The sequence below is a fragment of the Empidonax traillii genome, unplaced genomic scaffold (genome assembly GCF_003031625.1).
Source record: "Empidonax traillii isolate 1590-97213 ecotype Southwest subspecies unplaced genomic scaffold, ASM303162v1 scaffold474:size1423191, whole genome shotgun sequence".
Lineage (NCBI taxonomy): Eukaryota > Metazoa > Chordata > Aves > Passeriformes > Tyrannidae > Empidonax > Empidonax traillii.
The window spans coordinates 811,584-829,004 of NW_020955667.1; the positions used below are offsets into that span (position 1 = coordinate 811,584).

At 50.2% G+C, this 17,421-nt stretch overlaps 1 protein-coding gene across 3 annotated transcripts in view; it reads right to left on the bottom strand.

Moving 5' to 3' along the window:
- Nucleotides 1-3,988: 3,988 nt before the first annotated feature.
- Nucleotides 3,989-17,421, bottom strand: part of PBX1 (PBX homeobox 1) — a 125,979-nt gene continuing 112,546 nt past the window's right edge. For 2 of the 3 annotated variants that reach the window (XM_027895846.1, XM_027895845.1), the window contains exons 7-9: nucleotides 12,013-12,125; nucleotides 10,434-10,523; nucleotides 3,989-4,214 (exon numbers count right to left, since the gene is read on the bottom strand). In XM_027895846.1, the coding sequence (XP_027751647.1) occupies nucleotides 4,122-4,214; nucleotides 10,434-10,523; nucleotides 12,013-12,125 (296 nt within the window). In that variant the 3' untranslated portion in view covers nucleotides 3,989-4,121. The remainder of the gene's footprint in view (nucleotides 4,215-10,433; nucleotides 10,524-12,012; nucleotides 12,126-17,421) is intronic. The other variant, XM_027895847.1, reaches the window with a different exon arrangement.

The following is a 17,421-nucleotide window of genomic DNA, read 5'->3' on the forward strand; positions in this document are numbered from 1 at the left end:
AGAAAAAAAAAAAGATGGGGAAAAAAATAGAAAAGAAAAAAAAGCAACTCCGAACTGGATCATCTTTACAAGGGATAGAAAGGGCTCCGCAAGAACAAAAAAAGCAAACCGACAAAACCACCCCCCCAGGCAATGTCTGATTTATATCATCTTAATAATAATAAAATAATAATAATAATAAAGGTGTATGAAAACAAAAGGACTCCAGGAAACCTTGGGATTAAAAGTAACACCCCAAACCCTAAACCGTTCAGTGATGTGAAAAGCTCAGGGTTTTTTTGGGAGGAGTGGGGGAACTTCAGAAAACTGAAATGATGCCAAATGACATCTTCCTTAGCACTTCTCCTTGAATCTCATGCCACCAGCCACCGAGATTTTAGGCTGCATTGTGGGGGTTTTTGGGCCATGTCCCACCATGGGTGGGGTTGTATTGCCCTGCTCCTTGTCCCTCATCCTTCTCAGCACACTGGTGCAGCCAAAGTTGAGGGCCAGGCTGCAAGACCCCATTCTCAGCAAGGTCCGTAGGCAAAAGGAGGTTGGAACCTTCCTTGCTCTGAATCCCTCAGTTTTGGGCCAAGGGGGATACTGGGATTCAGGGCAGAGCATATGGGGATCTACACATCTTAGGGAGGATTCAAGACCTTTCATCACTTCCAGGCACCTCAGCAACACCCCCAGCACGGAGACCCACTGGGGTTCAGCACCTGACTCTGCATCTCCACCCTGAAACTCCTCGGAGTTCCGTCTCTCCTCAGAGACATAATCCCACCACTCAGCCCCAGGGCAGCAACAGAAGGATATTCTGGAGCTGGGAGTCGAAGGGAGTGGGGAGAAGAGGAACACCCCCCCAAAAAAACCACCAGCATCACTTTTCACATCACTCTGGTCACAGCTCAAAAGCGCAGGGGAAGTGGCAAGGCCATCGTCTTGGACAGGTCAAAATAAACTCAGAATCATCATCAAAGCCCCCCTCCCCCCCCCATCCCAAATAATGCCAAAAAAAAAAAAAATAAAAGGTCATTTCTGGGTCTCAACGTTAAGAAACATAAAGTGTTAGACTGTACCTATTAATGCTCACTATTCCAACCATTTTTTTCTTTTTAAAGTTTTACAAAATGAATTACCGTCACTTTTTAAACATTGTGTAAGAAGAAATGAGTGTGCACAACTCTACACTTTTCTAGCATTCTTGAACTAATTCACAAATGCGAGAAAATGAAAAAAATAAAAAAACAAACCATGGGAAAAAACAAACAAACGAAAAAAAAGGAAGATGAATGTAGGTAGTTTGATGTTATAAACTATACAGGAATGAAGCGCTTGTTGCCACAGAAAGAACAGGGATGGGACGTTCCCCCTGTTCAGTTTTGCGTGCTAAGAGGGTCATTTTTTATTCTTTTATTATAAACACTATTAAATTCCGACTGCGTTTTTGGTTTTTTTTTTTCTCCTTTATCTGAATATACAAGAACATTCATTATCAAATGTTCGTTATCATCAATACTACAAAGAACGAGACACAAATCGCAAGAAACAATGGAAAATGTTAATAAAGCTGAAAGAATCGTCGAGTTTTTTTTTGTGATTTTTTTTAATTTTTATTTTTTTTTGAGTTTCTGCAGGGTTTTTTTTGTTTGTGGTTTTTTTTGTGGTTTTTTTTTTCTTTTTGTTTTGTTTTGTTTTTTTTTGGTATCGAAGTCAGGTTTTTCTGGGCAGAAAAAAAAAATAATAATAAAAAAAGAAGAAGAAAAAAACCCACAACACTCAGGGCTGGAGTAGGGGAGGAGAATGGGGAGGAGAAACAAAACCTAAAAATAAAAAAAAAGCAAAGAAAAAGGCAAGCAAGCAGCTATGCCAATACAAACTGGAGGGACCAGTCGGGGGATCCAGGAGGTGATTTGCAAAGTACCATGGAGGAGGGAGTGCCTGGCCCAGGCAGGGGGTGGCACGGGCAGGGGGACAGGCAGGAGGGGCAGCGGCTGCAGGGCAGGAGAAGGCAGCCCTGGCATGGGCTGGCTCTGGTAAGCAGGTGGTTTCAGCTCAGTCCCAGTTGGTTCTCAGGAGGGACTGTGGCATTCCTGCAGGCATGGCACTGCTGCTGCTCCAGAGAACAGACCTGACCCAGTCCCACGTCCCTGAAATGCTTTGTCAGAACAGTTTTGTGTAAAACAAGCTGGAAGTGGACAAAAGGCAGCACCGAGGGAGGCCACAGGAGGAGGAGGAGGAATGCAGGAAGGTGCAGGGCTGGGGAAGGTGAGCAGCACCCAACTGTCCTTGCACGGAAACACCTTCTCGGAGCACTTAACAGAGCTGGGAGGCAGCCCTAAACCTCGCATGTCGCATCCCACTCTGCCACAGGGTCCCCATCCCCAGCATGGATGTGAAAGCAGCAGGAAGTGTCTCACTGTTGGACACTCAAAGCCCCTGCGCTGCAAGATGACATTGTGTCAGAGCTGTGGGCGCACCAATGCTGTGCCCTGAAAGCCAACGACCATTATTTTTTTCCAGCGGAAGGGTGGAAATTTTTTTTGGCAGAGCTTTAAACAGTTCTTGCTTAACGCCGCTCTGTGCTGGCAGTTCCCACCTCAAGACCAGCACAAGCAGGGTGGGCATGGACATTCAAAAGCATGAGATGCAGCCAAGAGGTATTGGGATCCATCACAAGGTGCAAGGCATGCTGCACCCACACCAGTCCCCATGACACCCAGGGTCTTGCTGCGGGCTGGCTCAGCTTCCTCGTGCCCGCTGGAAGAACCGACGGCCGAAAGTACCGCCCTGGCACAGAGCTTAGCCCAGGGAAACTGGTGCTGCCTCTCCCTGCTTTTCCGTGAAAGCCATGTCCTCCCAAGCATCAGCCACCTGAAGGGGCGTTTCAGCAGGATGAAGCCTCGATTACCAGCCATCATTGCCTGTCCAAACAGTGGATCAGAAAAGCTGGGCAGAAAATCCCATAGTTTCTCCTGCGGTCACTGTTCAGAGTAACTCTTGGGATAAAACCAGCCCCTTCACAGCAGAAAGACATCCCCAAGGGAAGCATCCACTCATCCTTGAGGGCTTCACCCTCAAGCAAACCTGTGGCACTGTAACCAAAAGCATCCAACATGCTCAGCCCACCACATCCAGCCTCTGGGATCCTGCTGCCTGTCCCTCACTGCCAGCTTGGCAGGGCTTTGGGAATGCAAAGGGTGGCACGAACCTCTGCAGGTCCTGCCCACACTGGGGAACCCACTTCCTCCTCTCCCACACCGTGGCACACTCCTGGAAACATGAGTCAGCATCCTGTGACACTCTCCTCACCAGGAAAAGTCCACCACCAGCCTCCCTAGGTGCTGTGGGAAAACTGCATCGACTATCCATGCCTGATCCTGCACACTTCCACAGAGGTGCTCAGCAATTTGTTATCAGCGATGGCCGTTTCTCACCTGCCTCTGCCTCCTTTCCCGGCTCATCCAGCTCACAGCAGCCAGCAGGATGTGTGGCACCTACTGGAAATGAAGGGGAGCACACTGGCTCCTTCTATGTGCACAGGGGCTGTGCCCACCTCCCCTGTCACCGTGGGGCCCGAGGGACAGCTCACCGAGGCAGGGCTGGGCACGTGAGGCGATGCTGGGGCCAGCAGAGATGAGGTGGTAGCAGGCCTGCGGTGGCGATTCCTACGGAGAGGTAGCACGAGAGAGGGGGGCGAGGGGGTTGCCTGCCAGTGAGGGAGCGAGACGTGACTCCTCAGAAAGACACCGAGCGTGAGGTTGTACACTGGTCTGGGGTTGGTTTGTGTGGTGGTGGTGGTGGTGGTGGATTTTTGTTTTTCCTCCTTAAAATCCTTCTACCTGTTGACATATCCTTCGGAGCGAAAGGGTGAGGGGGAGGGAGTGGTGTTGTGGCGGTGGTGGTGGGGACGGGGAAGAGCGGCTTCTACCCAGAAAAGAAAGGGAAGAGAGTATAAAGAAGTGTCCAGATTGGCTGAAAAAAGCATCCCGACGAAGAGAAGAGAAGAGAAGGAGTCTTCTTGTGTGTGCTGATTGGGTTCACCTCCAGTCTGACTGCTGCGGTGTTAGGAGAGGCCCCCTCCCCTCCCGCCCCCGCCGGGGCCGGCTCAGCCAGGGATGCAATTTGCTGGGAGATCAGTTGGAGGTATCAGAGTGAACGCTGCCAGGGCCTTCTGTGGGGGAGGTCACCGATGATGGGGTAGTAGCGTCTTGCCAACCTCCATTAGCCTGTGGGAAGGGAGACACGGAGACGTCAGTCACCCAATGGCATGGCACACATGGCCCTACCCAAGTCACCCACCCACCTCAGAACCCCCTGTTCCCCCCTCAGCAGGAACCAATGTATGAGGTAGAGATTTCCCATCTGGCTCTCCCCTCCCACCCCATCCATAGGGATGGGGCCAGAAACAATTCTGTTGCAAAGAGGGGTTTTGATAAACTGCAAGTGCTTATAGAACGTCGGTCCATTAAAAGAAAACTATTTCTCAAAAAAGGCCTGAGCTCTGGTTGCTTGGGTTTTCTTTTACCCCCAGATATGACCCTTCCCCACATGGAAGGAGGAAAATAGCAAACACCTCAGTCCAGAACCCCCTGCCTGAATGTTATCTGAACCCAAGTGCTAAGAACCTGCAGAACAAGCAACAGTCCCAAGGGACTGCTGAGCTGTGCCATGTCCCCCAGAATAGCTCCATGTCCCCACCTCCTTGAGGGAAGCCAAGCCATAGTGCAAGAGAGATGCCACCTGAGGGTTTGTACACCAAAGCACGGCAGAAAACTTGTTTCTTCTTCTAAAAACAGGTGCTGAGCTAAATTCTCTTAAGCCTCTTAAGAGCAGAGCTACTGGAGGGCCTTGGCTGCCACAGGCATGAGCCAGCAGTGCACAGAAGCTGCTCCTCTGTGGCTGCCATCCCTTTGGAGAGGAGCAGATGTCACACCCAACCTCCTCTGCTCACTGTGACATTGATTCAGTGCTTGGCTAATTAATCCTTCCCAAGCGCTGCCCAAGCTCCAGTTGGCAGCAGTTGCTGTCCCGCTTTAGCAGGTTAGCAAACCCCACTCCACCTTGGGTGCAAGTGTGAAACCAGACTGTGCACAAGTACACTGCCAGCCCAGTGAACCCCTTGCCTGCAGAGACCCCGTGCCCACTGCCCCCACCAGCTTCCACCCACACCCGGGCCCCAGCCCACCGTTCCCTGTGCTCCCCGAGATGCAATATCCACCCTTACATGTCTTGGACTGCTGCAAGAGGCAGCAATTACTGTAGATTATCGGCCCGACAATGACAGGCCGCGTAAAGAGAGACACAGAGCCAACTCCACCGCCCCGAGACTGGCATATTCAAGTACACTTAGGACATTAATAGCAATTTACGTGCCATCAGTGAGAGAGAACCACAATAGCTGTGCTGGCAGCCTCTTATTACCAAGCCTGTTATTTGTTGGAGTTACAAGCTATAATCACAACAGAAACTTTCAAAACCCTTATCTTCTGTGACGCACCAAATCTATTTCAGAGCCGTAATTGCTATGTCACCGGAGAGTTTGCTGCTTAATGCACTCAGATGCCATTTAGTGTTTGCAGGGTCATTACGGCGAGCAGGAGGGGGGAGAGCAGAGGGGGCCGTGTGGAGCAGGGCTCCGTCCCTATTGTGCTCAACTATTTTTAGCGAGGCTTTTGCACGCCAGTCACGGCTGGAAGGAGCGAGAGGGAGAGCGTCTTGCAGGCAGTCACTGCAGTGTCTCGATGTTTAGCACCCCTCTCCCCAAAATGCTGGGAAGCCCCATGGCACTCCAGTCTGGGAGTCAGCCTTCCTGTGTTGCGGGAGTTTGTGTGGCTGAACACCACCCTGGTCACATCCAGTGGGAATTTAAGGGAATGGTGGGGAGAGACCTTCACAGACCCCGCACCCTCCTGCTCACCCTAACTGGGAAGGCCAGAAGGCACAGGTAAAGCAACGGAAAGGAGGCCCCAAGGTTGGTCATGACATCTTGACACCATCCTTTGGTATGGACAAGCCCTCCATAAGGAGGCCAGATCCTCCCCCGGGCAGAGGGCACGCAGACACCATCCCCACTCATTCAACACTCTGCCACTCCCCACTCCACCTCTGCACGGATCAAGTCACATGCAAGATGCAGCCAAGTCCACCCAGATGGCTCTGCCTCTTTCTGAATCATGGAGATCCCTTGGGATCTGAGTGTACTAAATCGCTTGGGATCTCCCTGAAAGTCTTTTGAGGAGGCTGGTGCTCCTTGCAGATCCTCTAAGAAGTGTCTGCACACAGCTGTGACTTCCTCAGGAGGGGTAGAAACCAAAGACAGAGCAATGATCTCCAAGACATCTCTTCAGATGTTCCCTTCTGATGCCAAAAAACAGGCAAGGCCTTGGTGACTGTCCAAGTCTGGAGCCCCGGTGATGGATTGCTGAAGCCACTGGTTTTGGTGCCCGTTTCCACAGGTCTCAGCATTTTTGTCACCTCCAGCAAGTCTGGCTGGCTCCCTGCCCAGGCCTCCTACGTGGGGCTGGGAGACGACTTTCTGCCAATTTTTAAAAGCGCCTTCTACTTAGCACAGAGGCTGTCTTGGCATCCCACCTTCTGTGACCAAATCCCTGTCCCACCATCGATGGCCCACGGTGTCAGGTCAGCCTGCAAACACACCAGATACTGGCAAGGCTGACAGAGCAGCCTTAAAGAGGTTTCAGACCTCTGAGCTTTTAAGGGCCTCAACACAATATCAACTGAAGGTCTTATTACACACCAGAGAATCCACCTTTGTCTGGATATCACTTTCCAAGGATCACAGCCAGGCATTCCTGGCCATTAGAATACACCAAGGTACCTCTAATGGATGGAGTTTGGGCACTGAAGCCCTGCCAGACCAACTTCCACACCCCAGTTGGTGGTTATGACCATGAACCGTAGCTTGACCACGATGGTGAACCGCAGTTTGCTGAGGAGCAGAGCAACAACTTTCTTCCCAAGGTTCAAATTCTTAGAGCAAAAGATCTGAGCCCAAGTGAGGAGCTCTCAGTTCCTACAGGTATCAATGCCTGGTGATCCTTGCTGACAAGAGTGGATCCAAAACTCTCATCACACCCACCACCACCATTCCTGTCACACACACTACTCTGTAAACAGGCACAGTTCTCCACAGCAGTGGTTTTAAATCAAAAACCTCACACTCTGATGAACTTTAAAACAGTCTCTCATCTTAGACTTTTAAAAGATCTATAAATTAAACTAAAGTCCAAAAAGAAATTTCTGAAAAGGCTATTCTTTAAGATGACTACAGTTCACTCATTCACTAGGACGTGGGGGAACTAGAACACTGTGGATTTACAGCCATGGGACAGTGGCAGGAAGGGCAATGTTTTGGGATGGGACCCTCCAGAGGACTACAGCAATAAAGCCAACTGCAACTTCTACTCGAGCCCAACAGAACCTGAGCATCTAAATGCTTTGAAATCCCTAGACTCAGGGACCTCCTGGGTACACAGGTGGAGCCCTGCAACACTGTCCACAGAGCCCAGACACTTAAAAACCCTCACTTCATGGTGCAAAACCCTACACCTCAACGTTTGCCAAAAGGGCTGGCTCAGGCCCCAAACACCCCCTCCTTTCAGATGGGGGGTGGGTCTTTCCTTCCTCTCAGTGTGACCTGAGCCTGGGTATCCTCGAGGCAGCTCTGGCCTCTACCACCCCTCCATCGCCACGAGCATCCCCATCCCTTGCTGGGACCGGTGCTGACTGACGCTGTCTCCACCTGTGGAGGAGAAGGAATCTGTTCTCCCTCTGCCTCAGCCCTCCCTGTGGGTCACGGGGATGGCGATGGCTGGGACACCGCCCATTATCCTGCTAACGATGCAGAACTGACTCCAGCCCTTTCCGCCCTGCGGAGTGGCCTGTCAGCCGTCGAGCAGCAGAGCCACGGAAGGAGCTGGGCTTTGGGTAGATTCCTCTTCTCAGCTGTCACGACTTACACGCGTTTAAAAATTCATCTGCCATCAAGGAAGGCAAACCCCGAGCGTTGTGTCCCTTGCCAAGGTTTCCAGCCGTGGAGCCGGGCAACCTGCCGCTGCCTTCCCGGCACTGACGGGCTCGGGGGATGACTTAACCTCAGCCCCGTGCAGACATCATTGTGACAAGGCTCTTGACTAGGTTTCGGCTCATCTCCTTCCAGCAGCTCATGGGGATGCTCGGGTGATGCGGGGACGGCAGCTTTCTGTGTCACAATCAGCTTTCCTCTGCATTCTGCTGCCCTTCCTTGGCATTAAAGGGTTCAGGGAGAGTCAGGGAAGCCCTGCCTGCCACGAGCCAGTGCAGCCACTCTGACTGCACTGAGGAGTTCCCCAGGACCTTGTCCAGGGCAGCCACACTTCAGGGTGGATAAACGGAGATCAATGGACCTCACTGGGTGGGAAGACATTAAGGGACGATAAAAGCTCCAGGATGGAGTTTGTGTCCTGTATCCCCAGGATACAGGGGAAACAAAACATTTTGGTACAGAGAGACAACCCAGAAGATGCCTCCCAAACTATCTGCTTAGCTCCTGTCTCATTCCCCTTGACTACCACAGCTTTATGGGGAAATGAGCAGTCACCCACAAACCTGTGCCACAAACCCTTTGCCACCCAGCCCATCTCTTAATAACATCCAGGCCAATCCGGGCTTCTGTCCTCCCTGAAAACCGGCCTGAGGAGACATGAGGTGCATTTGGAAAGCACAGGGGGAAACAATGAGCTCCTGTCATGCTCAGCTCAGCAGTTCCTAGTGCTGCTCGTGGGAACACTGGTTCTCCCATTACCACAGTCAGAAACATCAGTCCATGTTTTTTTGGTCCCATTTGGCTTTCAAGTTTCCCCTCTCTCTTTCTTCTCCCCTCCCCTGCTGTACCCTCCCTGCCTTGCAATCCTTGGCAGGAACTTCCCTCCCCTTCCAAAATTTTGGCTTAACCCAGGCCACTGTTATTTTCCAAGCCAACTGCAACTGTAATCAGCTCAGCCTCTTTCCTTGGGGGTATTTTAATTTACACAAAAGTATCATCTCTTATCATGATCAGCCTGCGATTCATTTACTCTCCAAGTATTAAAAAGCCAGAAAGGGAATAAATTCAGCGCACGGAGAAATTAATGTGGAACGATAGGCTCTTTCATGTGGCATTTCCAAGCGCCGTTTTTGCAAGGGGCTTATGTAATGAGACATAATTATCTGCACATGTTCAATTACATTACTTCACAAATCCTCCCTGCCTCTGCCTCCTTGACGTCAAGCCGCCCACTAAGCCCCGGTGCCCGCAGGAGAGGGGAGCACAGCCCCCCGTCCCACTGCACCCCTTTCCCTGCACCCCCTCCCCACGCCGGCAGTGGCCATCCCATAACGATGGCCCAAAGATGGTCAGATGTCAGACTGCCACAAATGGTACAAGCTTGGCCAGCAGGGTGATGGGACTGGACAGTGCACCCTACGGGGGTCTTGGCTGCAGGACCACCATCCCACCCAGAGGATCCCTTCCTAGCTCAAGACCACCCCATTTAGACCTTCAGCCTCCTGGATGGGGATCGTGGCAGCCTGTTATGTCCAGGGCCAGCTGCCCCCTCGTCTGTGCCACCCCAGACACCGCTGCCACCACCCACTTGACGCTCACATAGCCTCCTTTTCCAGGCTGCCCTCCTCTCCCAGCTTGCTGTCACCGCCACTGAGATGGTGGACGATTGATCTGAGAAATGAAGTTGGATTGCTGTCCCGAATCTACACTGGGTTCTCCTTGTGTGTGTCTGATCGATTTCCCCCTGTGCGACACAGCTTGTCGCTACGAATTTTCATGCTAGTCAGAACCCGCCAGCGCACCCAAGAACAAGGAGAAGATGCTGCAGAGACTGCCCTCCCCCTTGCATCCTCCCCCAGCCTGGTTGGGCGAGGTTTTCTTGGGTTGACGTTGGTTGGCTCTGTGGGGTTTTTTCTCCTTTCGTTTGCGACCGCTATTGCCGCCAACCCCATCGCCACCGCACCTTCGGATGCCAGCCAGGGGTGGGTTATTTTTAGATGGTCGCTCAAGGACTGGCCCTCTGCACGGAGCCACCTCTGGACCAGGGCGTTCGCGGTGACATTCCCCACCGTGGTTACACGAGGTGTCACCTGTTTAGCAGCTCCTCTCGGCCGAGCGCATGTGGCCGCAGGTGCCAGGCGAACGCTGATCGGCTCTGACAGTCCTAGACGCCAGCTGCCTGCACAAAGCCTGCCCCGTCGCCACTTTTTTTGTGGGCAAAGCTCTGCCGTTGGCGTGACCGATACAGAAGCAATAAACTAGGTGACCGTAAAAGCAAAGACAAGTCCGACTAAGTGGCATTCTGAGCCCTATGGCTTTGAAATAATTGGTAGTGAGAGAACAAGGAAAAAAAAAAACACCCAAAAAAACAAGAACCCGAGTCTATTTTTTTTTTTCTTACACTGATGCCCTGCGGACTATACATCTGACTTGCCGCGAGTCCGTCACTGTATCCTCCTGTCTGGCTGATAACATGGCGAAGGGTATCCACCTAAACAGACCAACAACAACAAAGAAACAAATTAGAGTGAATGAAAGGTTAGTGGCCAAAGCCGCTTCCGTTGATCTTTGGCAAGATAAAACAGTAACAAGAACAATAATCACGATAATCCTCATAATAAAAACAAAGGCATATATTCAAAGAGGGGTAAAAGAGAGCTGCAGTTGGTCTTGTGGAGAGAGATGAGACAGAGGACTGCTCCTGCCTCCCTCACCATCCCTTGCCTGCCCCAGTGGCCCTATCATGCTCTCCTTGGTCCCAAGTCTTTCGAGAAAAAGAGCGGAGAGGGAGAACAGCGTGGCAAGCGTGGGGTGGGATCTTCTGGAGCACATCATTGCGGCCAGCTCCACCATCATGCTCAAGTTCCTGCTCCTACCCCCTTCCACCCCTGACCCCAAGCACTGGAAGCTCACAGCAATGGAAGGAGATCCTTTGGAGTTGGCTGAGCGCCTTCACTGCGGAGGGCCCAGAGAGGAAATATACCTACCACGGCAAAGGCACCAGCTGCTCTCCTCCAGGTGCCCTGCTCCTCTCCCTTCACTGCCCCCAGCCCAGCCCCAGCTGTTTGTTATGTGTGGTGAGCACGTCTCATCACCCACGGATGATGTGTGCTCCACATTCAGCACCATCAGGGAGCAGCCTTGACTTGAGAGCTCTCCTTGCCCAATGCATAAGTGTCCAAGTGGCTGTCATCTCTCAACACAGAACAGAGCCTTAGATGCCAGAGAGGGGACTCGTGGCATATCTGGACATCTGATGGGAGGTGGGAGATCTGAGTGAGATTCTGGTTATTTTAAATTCTTTATTTTTGCCCCAAGCGTGGGCTGGCATTCTGGGAACGCTGCTCAAAGTTCCCTTGCTCTCTCCTGTTTGTGTGTGCATGAGTGGTGTGAGTGCCTGTGCTTTGGGGAGGTGGGGACATGGTGAAGGGTGGCTTTTAATTATAAAAAAATAAATTTAAAAAAATTTAGCTACGTATTTGAACATTTATTGCCTTTTAGGAGATACCTGGTTTGGCATCAAAGGAGTCGTGGAAGCCTTTTAAAATGAGACACCAGTCCAAACATCTGGCCCCTTCCCTTGAAAGAATAAAGCACGCAGAACCTAAACCTCAGCTGCTTTTGTTTGACTTTTGCCTATTCTCCTACACCTTCTTTCCTCCTAGTATGACTATCAAGCCAGAGCCAAATGCATTCACAAAGTGTGGGCAAGTCTCCTCAAGACCATGGTTGTTGGTTTGGTTGGGCGTTTGGTTTTAGTTTCTTTTGGATTGATTTTTTTTTTTTTTTGGTGGTTGTTTCTGTTGCCTTTTTTTTGGTCGGTCGGTTTTTCGGTTTGGTTTGCCTTTTTTAAGTGTTGGTTGGTTCATTTGTGCTGGTTGAGATTTGCTCTTTTCAGACGGGAGGGAGAAGTGCCAATACAATCAGAGGCTCCTCCAACACTAATGCATTCACTGGCAGTACATCGGATGGGTCCCTACCTGTGACTGCACGTTGGCTCCAACCTGGGCCCCTTGGTAAGAATCCCCATTGAGAGACTGCACGCTCATGAACAAATCTCCAGAGTTTGACATGTTAAAAGAACTGGAAGAACCTGGAAAGGAAAGAGTGAGGCACCTGAATCACAGAAAGGAAAAAAGATCCACCCCATGACTCTCAGCCAAGAGGAAGGAACAACATGCAAAGCAACCACAAAAACAAAACACAGTCAGGTTAGTAGTATGAAGAACAGAGCAAGCAAAAAAAAAAAAGGATGCACTCCTGAGGTTATTCAAAGCCACATGTTGTTACAGCTCAATGCCAAGAACATTCTTCAACTGCTCCTCAGCTGGAGGAAGGATTCTTCATGCTTTTGACTGAGACAAACAAAATACAGCCTGGAGGACTCGGACAGCCCTTTCCCTTCATTTCAGGGCATCAGAATCCTTCAGGCAGCTTCGAAAAATCTCGGTTGTTGGGGGTGTCCACCCAGCAGACTGCGCTGGAGAACAGAATCACCCAGACAAGCCTCGCTATCAGGAGCAGAAGCCTTTGCAGCGGGCAAACCAAGCCCATGCTGAGAAGCTCACACCAGGGTGGGTAATTCCACTCTGTGCTGCTCTCTGCAGGGTGAGCACATCCAGACCCCATCCAGTTTCACGGCTGGAGCTCCAGCTGAGCCACAGCGGGCTCTGCGAGGGAGCGGAGTGTGGAGTTTGCCTTCAGGACACTAGGAACCCATCACTGGTGGGAACTGCAGTGCACCAGGAGCAAAGTCTTGCCAAAAATGTGAAGGCACCTGGGCTAGATTCCCAGTGCCCATGACGTTGGTAAGTGTCTTCCATTGTGATGGGCCATGAGAGAACACAAAGTTGTTATGGCTCTCCTGGGCCAGCTGCCCCAGAGGAATGAGCTCTGTAAGCAAATTCCCCACTGCATGGACATGCACCAGTCGCCAATGTTACGCTAAAAAATGATAACCGGTGAAGACAACTGGGTGGGATTAGGAGAAAAAAAAAAAAAAATAAAAAAGGAAAAAAAACATCTTTTGCAGAAACAAGGTTTTCTGCTTCCAGCTTTGAGATATCTGAGCACCTCCTCAACCACTGAATGGGAGAAACAAACCCATCATGTAACTGGAAGGCAGGGAAGGAGGCAAGGGGGTTAAAAATAAATAAAAAGGTTTTATGGGATTATTTCAGAACTTATCGTGCAGATCAGCGCGTTAAGTGTGAGACAGCTCAACGTGCAAGGTTTGGTTATATACATGACGTTAGCCTTGGAAAGGAGAGACTTCAGGGGCCCAGGTCAGCTATGCTTTCAGCTCCAGTCCCAAATATACTCTCATCATCTACACTGCCACTTCCAGCTTGGAAGACTGGCAACCACAGTCCTGGTGGAATTGCCCAACTATGGCTCATGCGTATGCTCTGAGAAGTGTCTGGCAATCCCCCTCCCCTTGCTGGAGAGGGGAAAAACACACTGGTCAGATCCCAGTTCTGCCCTGGAGGTGGACCAGGAAGGCTCTTCTAAAGGAAGCCACCTCTGAGAAAGGTCAGGGAGCAGGTGGGAGATCTATGCTGGAGACTTCCGTGTTCACTAAATTCTCTGTTGCTCTCTTGGTGACTGGCTCTTCTGTCAGGTGCTGGCAATTCTCAGAATTGAAGGAAAGCAGAAACATTGCCGCCAGATACAACGCCCCAGAGTGTCAAGAGAAAGACTTATCTTGAGCACAATGAGTCTTGGATCAGGACCCTCCCACCAGTGCCTGAAAAGAGTGGAGCCAGGAATAGCTCATTGTCTGTGCTCACTGTCAACCCTGCCCAACCTGTTCCACAGAGCAATCCCACAGCGCTGCGTAAAATAACAGGGACTAGTCAGAAGGCAGCTGTAACCATTGCCTCCTCTGCTCAGCTGGCAAAGGGCTCCTGTCACTTCCCAACCTCTCAGGTTACTTGCTATTTTAAAGGCAAAAAACCTAGGGAAATAAGCTGGCACACTGAGGACAGCCCACTCTGACAGTGCTCAACTTTAAGCATGAAGACAGGCATGTTTCACACATATAAAGATGCTTCGACCCCGTTATCTGAGCGATTGCTTTGACCACTAGAATAAAAGCACAAGGGCAGAAAAACACAGCTTTGTATTCCTGCAGAGGCTTAGAACCAAAAGACTCTGCAGCTACTGCTCAGAAGCAGCAGAGAATACGCTCCTATTCTTCTCGGGTGAGCACAAACCTTTGGGATCACACAAATAATCAGTGGCATTGCTGGGAAAAGGACTCTGGAATCCCTGAGCACCTGGCTTGGCACTGCTATCACTCTGCCCCCAGCAAAGCAACATTTCATCCCACCTTCCCCCACCAAAAGAAAATTACAACAACAATAACAAATAAAAATGCCATAAACTTAACTGGTATTTTATTGAAACTTAACAAACCTGCCCATAAAATTGAGATTGGGAAGGAGGAAATAAAAATAAACAAACAGCCGCAAACTCCAGTTCTGAAGAGCGACGGTGTCTTGGAAATCATGAGGAGCGCTGGAAATGTCACTTACAAGATATACACTGCTATTGGCAAGGGGTATTTTTACAATATATGTGCATATCTAAACGGTAAATATGTCTTGCCGCTGATGTGGATGCAAAGATAAATATGCGCATACCAATGGCCCCGCACGTATGGATGCATTTGTATCAGAGCCGTAATTGCGGAGCCCTCTGTGCCGCCGCGCTGCTGCTTCAGCACTCCAGCGTCTGCCTCCTCACCACGTCTGAAAATTACGGCAGCCCAACATCTCAGAGACACGGCTAAGAGGAGCTGACACGCTCGGGTGGGAGAGGGGGCGGGAACGAGAAGAGGCCTGAAAATTAAGGCTCAGGTATCCTCCAGGAATCCAAGTCAAATCCTTTCGCTAGAGGAGGCTCTGTTGTAAATCTAATCTGTCTCTCTGAAAGGCTCCGCCCTCAACACACCGTGGGTCTTTGATGGTCATAATTTGGTCGAGGGCTCCTCAGGAACTGAGAGGTAACAAATGAGAGAAGCTCGTCTTTGAGCTTGAAAAGGGCTCTGATGTTGGCATGGAAGTCCCTTGATGCCATTGTGTGTGGACTCAAAAACCTACTAGAAACCCCGACATTTTTTATGACTTGAAGCACTGTGAAGGAGTGGTTTATCTTCAGCACACAGACAACTCATTAAACCCATCACCATCAAGACCTATCACCACCTTAGTACTGAGTTTCTATCAGGCCAGCACTGGCTTTAAGAGTGCTGGGAATCTTTAAGCAAGCTATGGCTGTCAGATCTTACCCCTGGGTGAAAGCCTACATCAAAACAATGTATGTGAAGAGATTTCTTACATCCCTAATGTTTCTGATGAGCCAAATCCACTTCAGCTTTGCCTCCAATTCAAAAGTCTTCAAAAGCTTAACTGCTGGTATTTCTTGCACCACTTCTCCAGCTCTTCAGAAAGCTTCTTCTCCAGGTTCTGTAATGTCTTCTGTGTTCTGATGATCTCAACTTCCAACTCAAATTTTCCGGGACCTCTTAGAAGTCCTTTTCTCTAAAGTACCTGACAACTCAGACAGCATCAAGAACAAACACGACCAAAGCTGAAGTCAATGGCAATGACACAATAACTTTGTGTCAATGGCAATAACTTTTCCTTGTCTCTCTATTATGGCCAAAGATGAGGGAAGAACATGATGGACCACACAGCTTCTCAGCTGGACAAAGCCATTGAGTTTGAAAGCAGGTCTAAAAGCCAGGGATGATCCAGCAGGACACTTGCCAACACTCTAGACAGTGAGGCCACGACCAGAACAGTCTCTGCTGAAGCAGGGTCCTCTCCAGCACTGTGTTTTGGATACAAATGGACAAAGGCAGAGAAGAAACAGCAAGACCTGTGCCTGATGAAGTACATTTCCAGACAACAGCTTTGCAAGAAGATTTTACGAAACAAAAAGGTAAGCAGGAAAAAAACCCCACAGCTCAGGGCAATTTTGGCTGCTCTGCATGGAAGATTTCACTGGATGTCATCACCTGTGTGTGGCCCTTGAGGACTCTGGTTGGCAAAAGGGTCTGCCCAGATAAAACAGCTTTCATTTGCCATGTGGTTTTTGTGCTGAGATTGTCCAGGCAATCAAAGTGAGGATGGGGAGTTGTTAGCCCAAATGAGCCAGACATCTCAGCTTATTTGAACATCTGGCTGATAAAGCCCAACTGCGTGTATTCACGATGAAAAGGTGTTTGACATTCAGGCCTGGGTGACTGAGGATGGGGGACCCTGCTTTGAACGTGCCAGATGGCCAGACAGATGCAATCCTTGCCCTTGTCAATGTGTGGCCAATCTCTTTGACTGACTGAAGCCATTCACTGATCTCCAGTAACATGGGCATCAATGCAGAGAACAGATGGGCCTGCGTAGCCACAGCAGAAATGAATTTAGCTCCTGTCCCAGGTCCCATTGCATCCAGTTCCACCTCCTCTTCCAGCATCATGGCCCTCCAGGGACTACATGGCTGGCCGTTTCTTCCTCATGACCTGTCCTCTGCCTACTTTCTTTCCACATGTCCTACAATGTATTTAAACCAGAAGGTCTGAAAAATTCCCAGCAAATCCTATCTTTGTTCAGGTTCCTTCCTCACCAAAGTCTCAGCCAGTGATCTGGGAACAGATAGAAGTCCATGGTATAAAAGGGGAGGCATCATCCATCTTAGTCCTTCACCTCTTCATCCACTTCCAGGTTCCTGCCTGGGGAATTCAACACATTGGGATGGCTCATGGTCCCAGATAGAATCCTCCAAATCCTCCTCAGACAGGTATTTTAGACCCAGTGTGTACAGGTGTGCTTCCTGCTGCCAGCACCTACAGGGCAACCTGAAGTCGGTCACACGACTCCAGATGTCTTCAGGGTCTGTCTTTGTTCCAAAATGTGACAGTGCAGAGATGCCTGACTGAGCTGTTACATCTTCACGGTCAGCTGGGGAGATCTCAACCTGGGATGGCATTGTTGGGAGATAAAAATCTCAGGCAATTCCAGGTGTCTTCTCAGGGGAGGACATATCAGGACATCCAGATCCACTCTCTCTGCCAGCCCACCCAGAGCCCACTGCAGTGCTGACAGCAGGGCCTCCCCGCTGCTTTGCCACTGTTGCAGTCTACAGACAGGGTGGTGGGATGCAGGACAGGTTAGAAACACTTTATTTATAGCAGAAGAAGGATCTCCATGGGCTATGAGTTCCCCTTGCCCTGCCTTAGCACTGCTGACACATCAGGCAAGTGAAAAGAGGTCAATGATTCCAGAGTGCAGACGAGTGAGCCAGAAAGAGGACCCAGGAGCTCAAGTTTTACCTGTTAATAACAGGACTGTTTGTCCTTCCTTGAAAGAGCAGTGTTACCCAGGGAT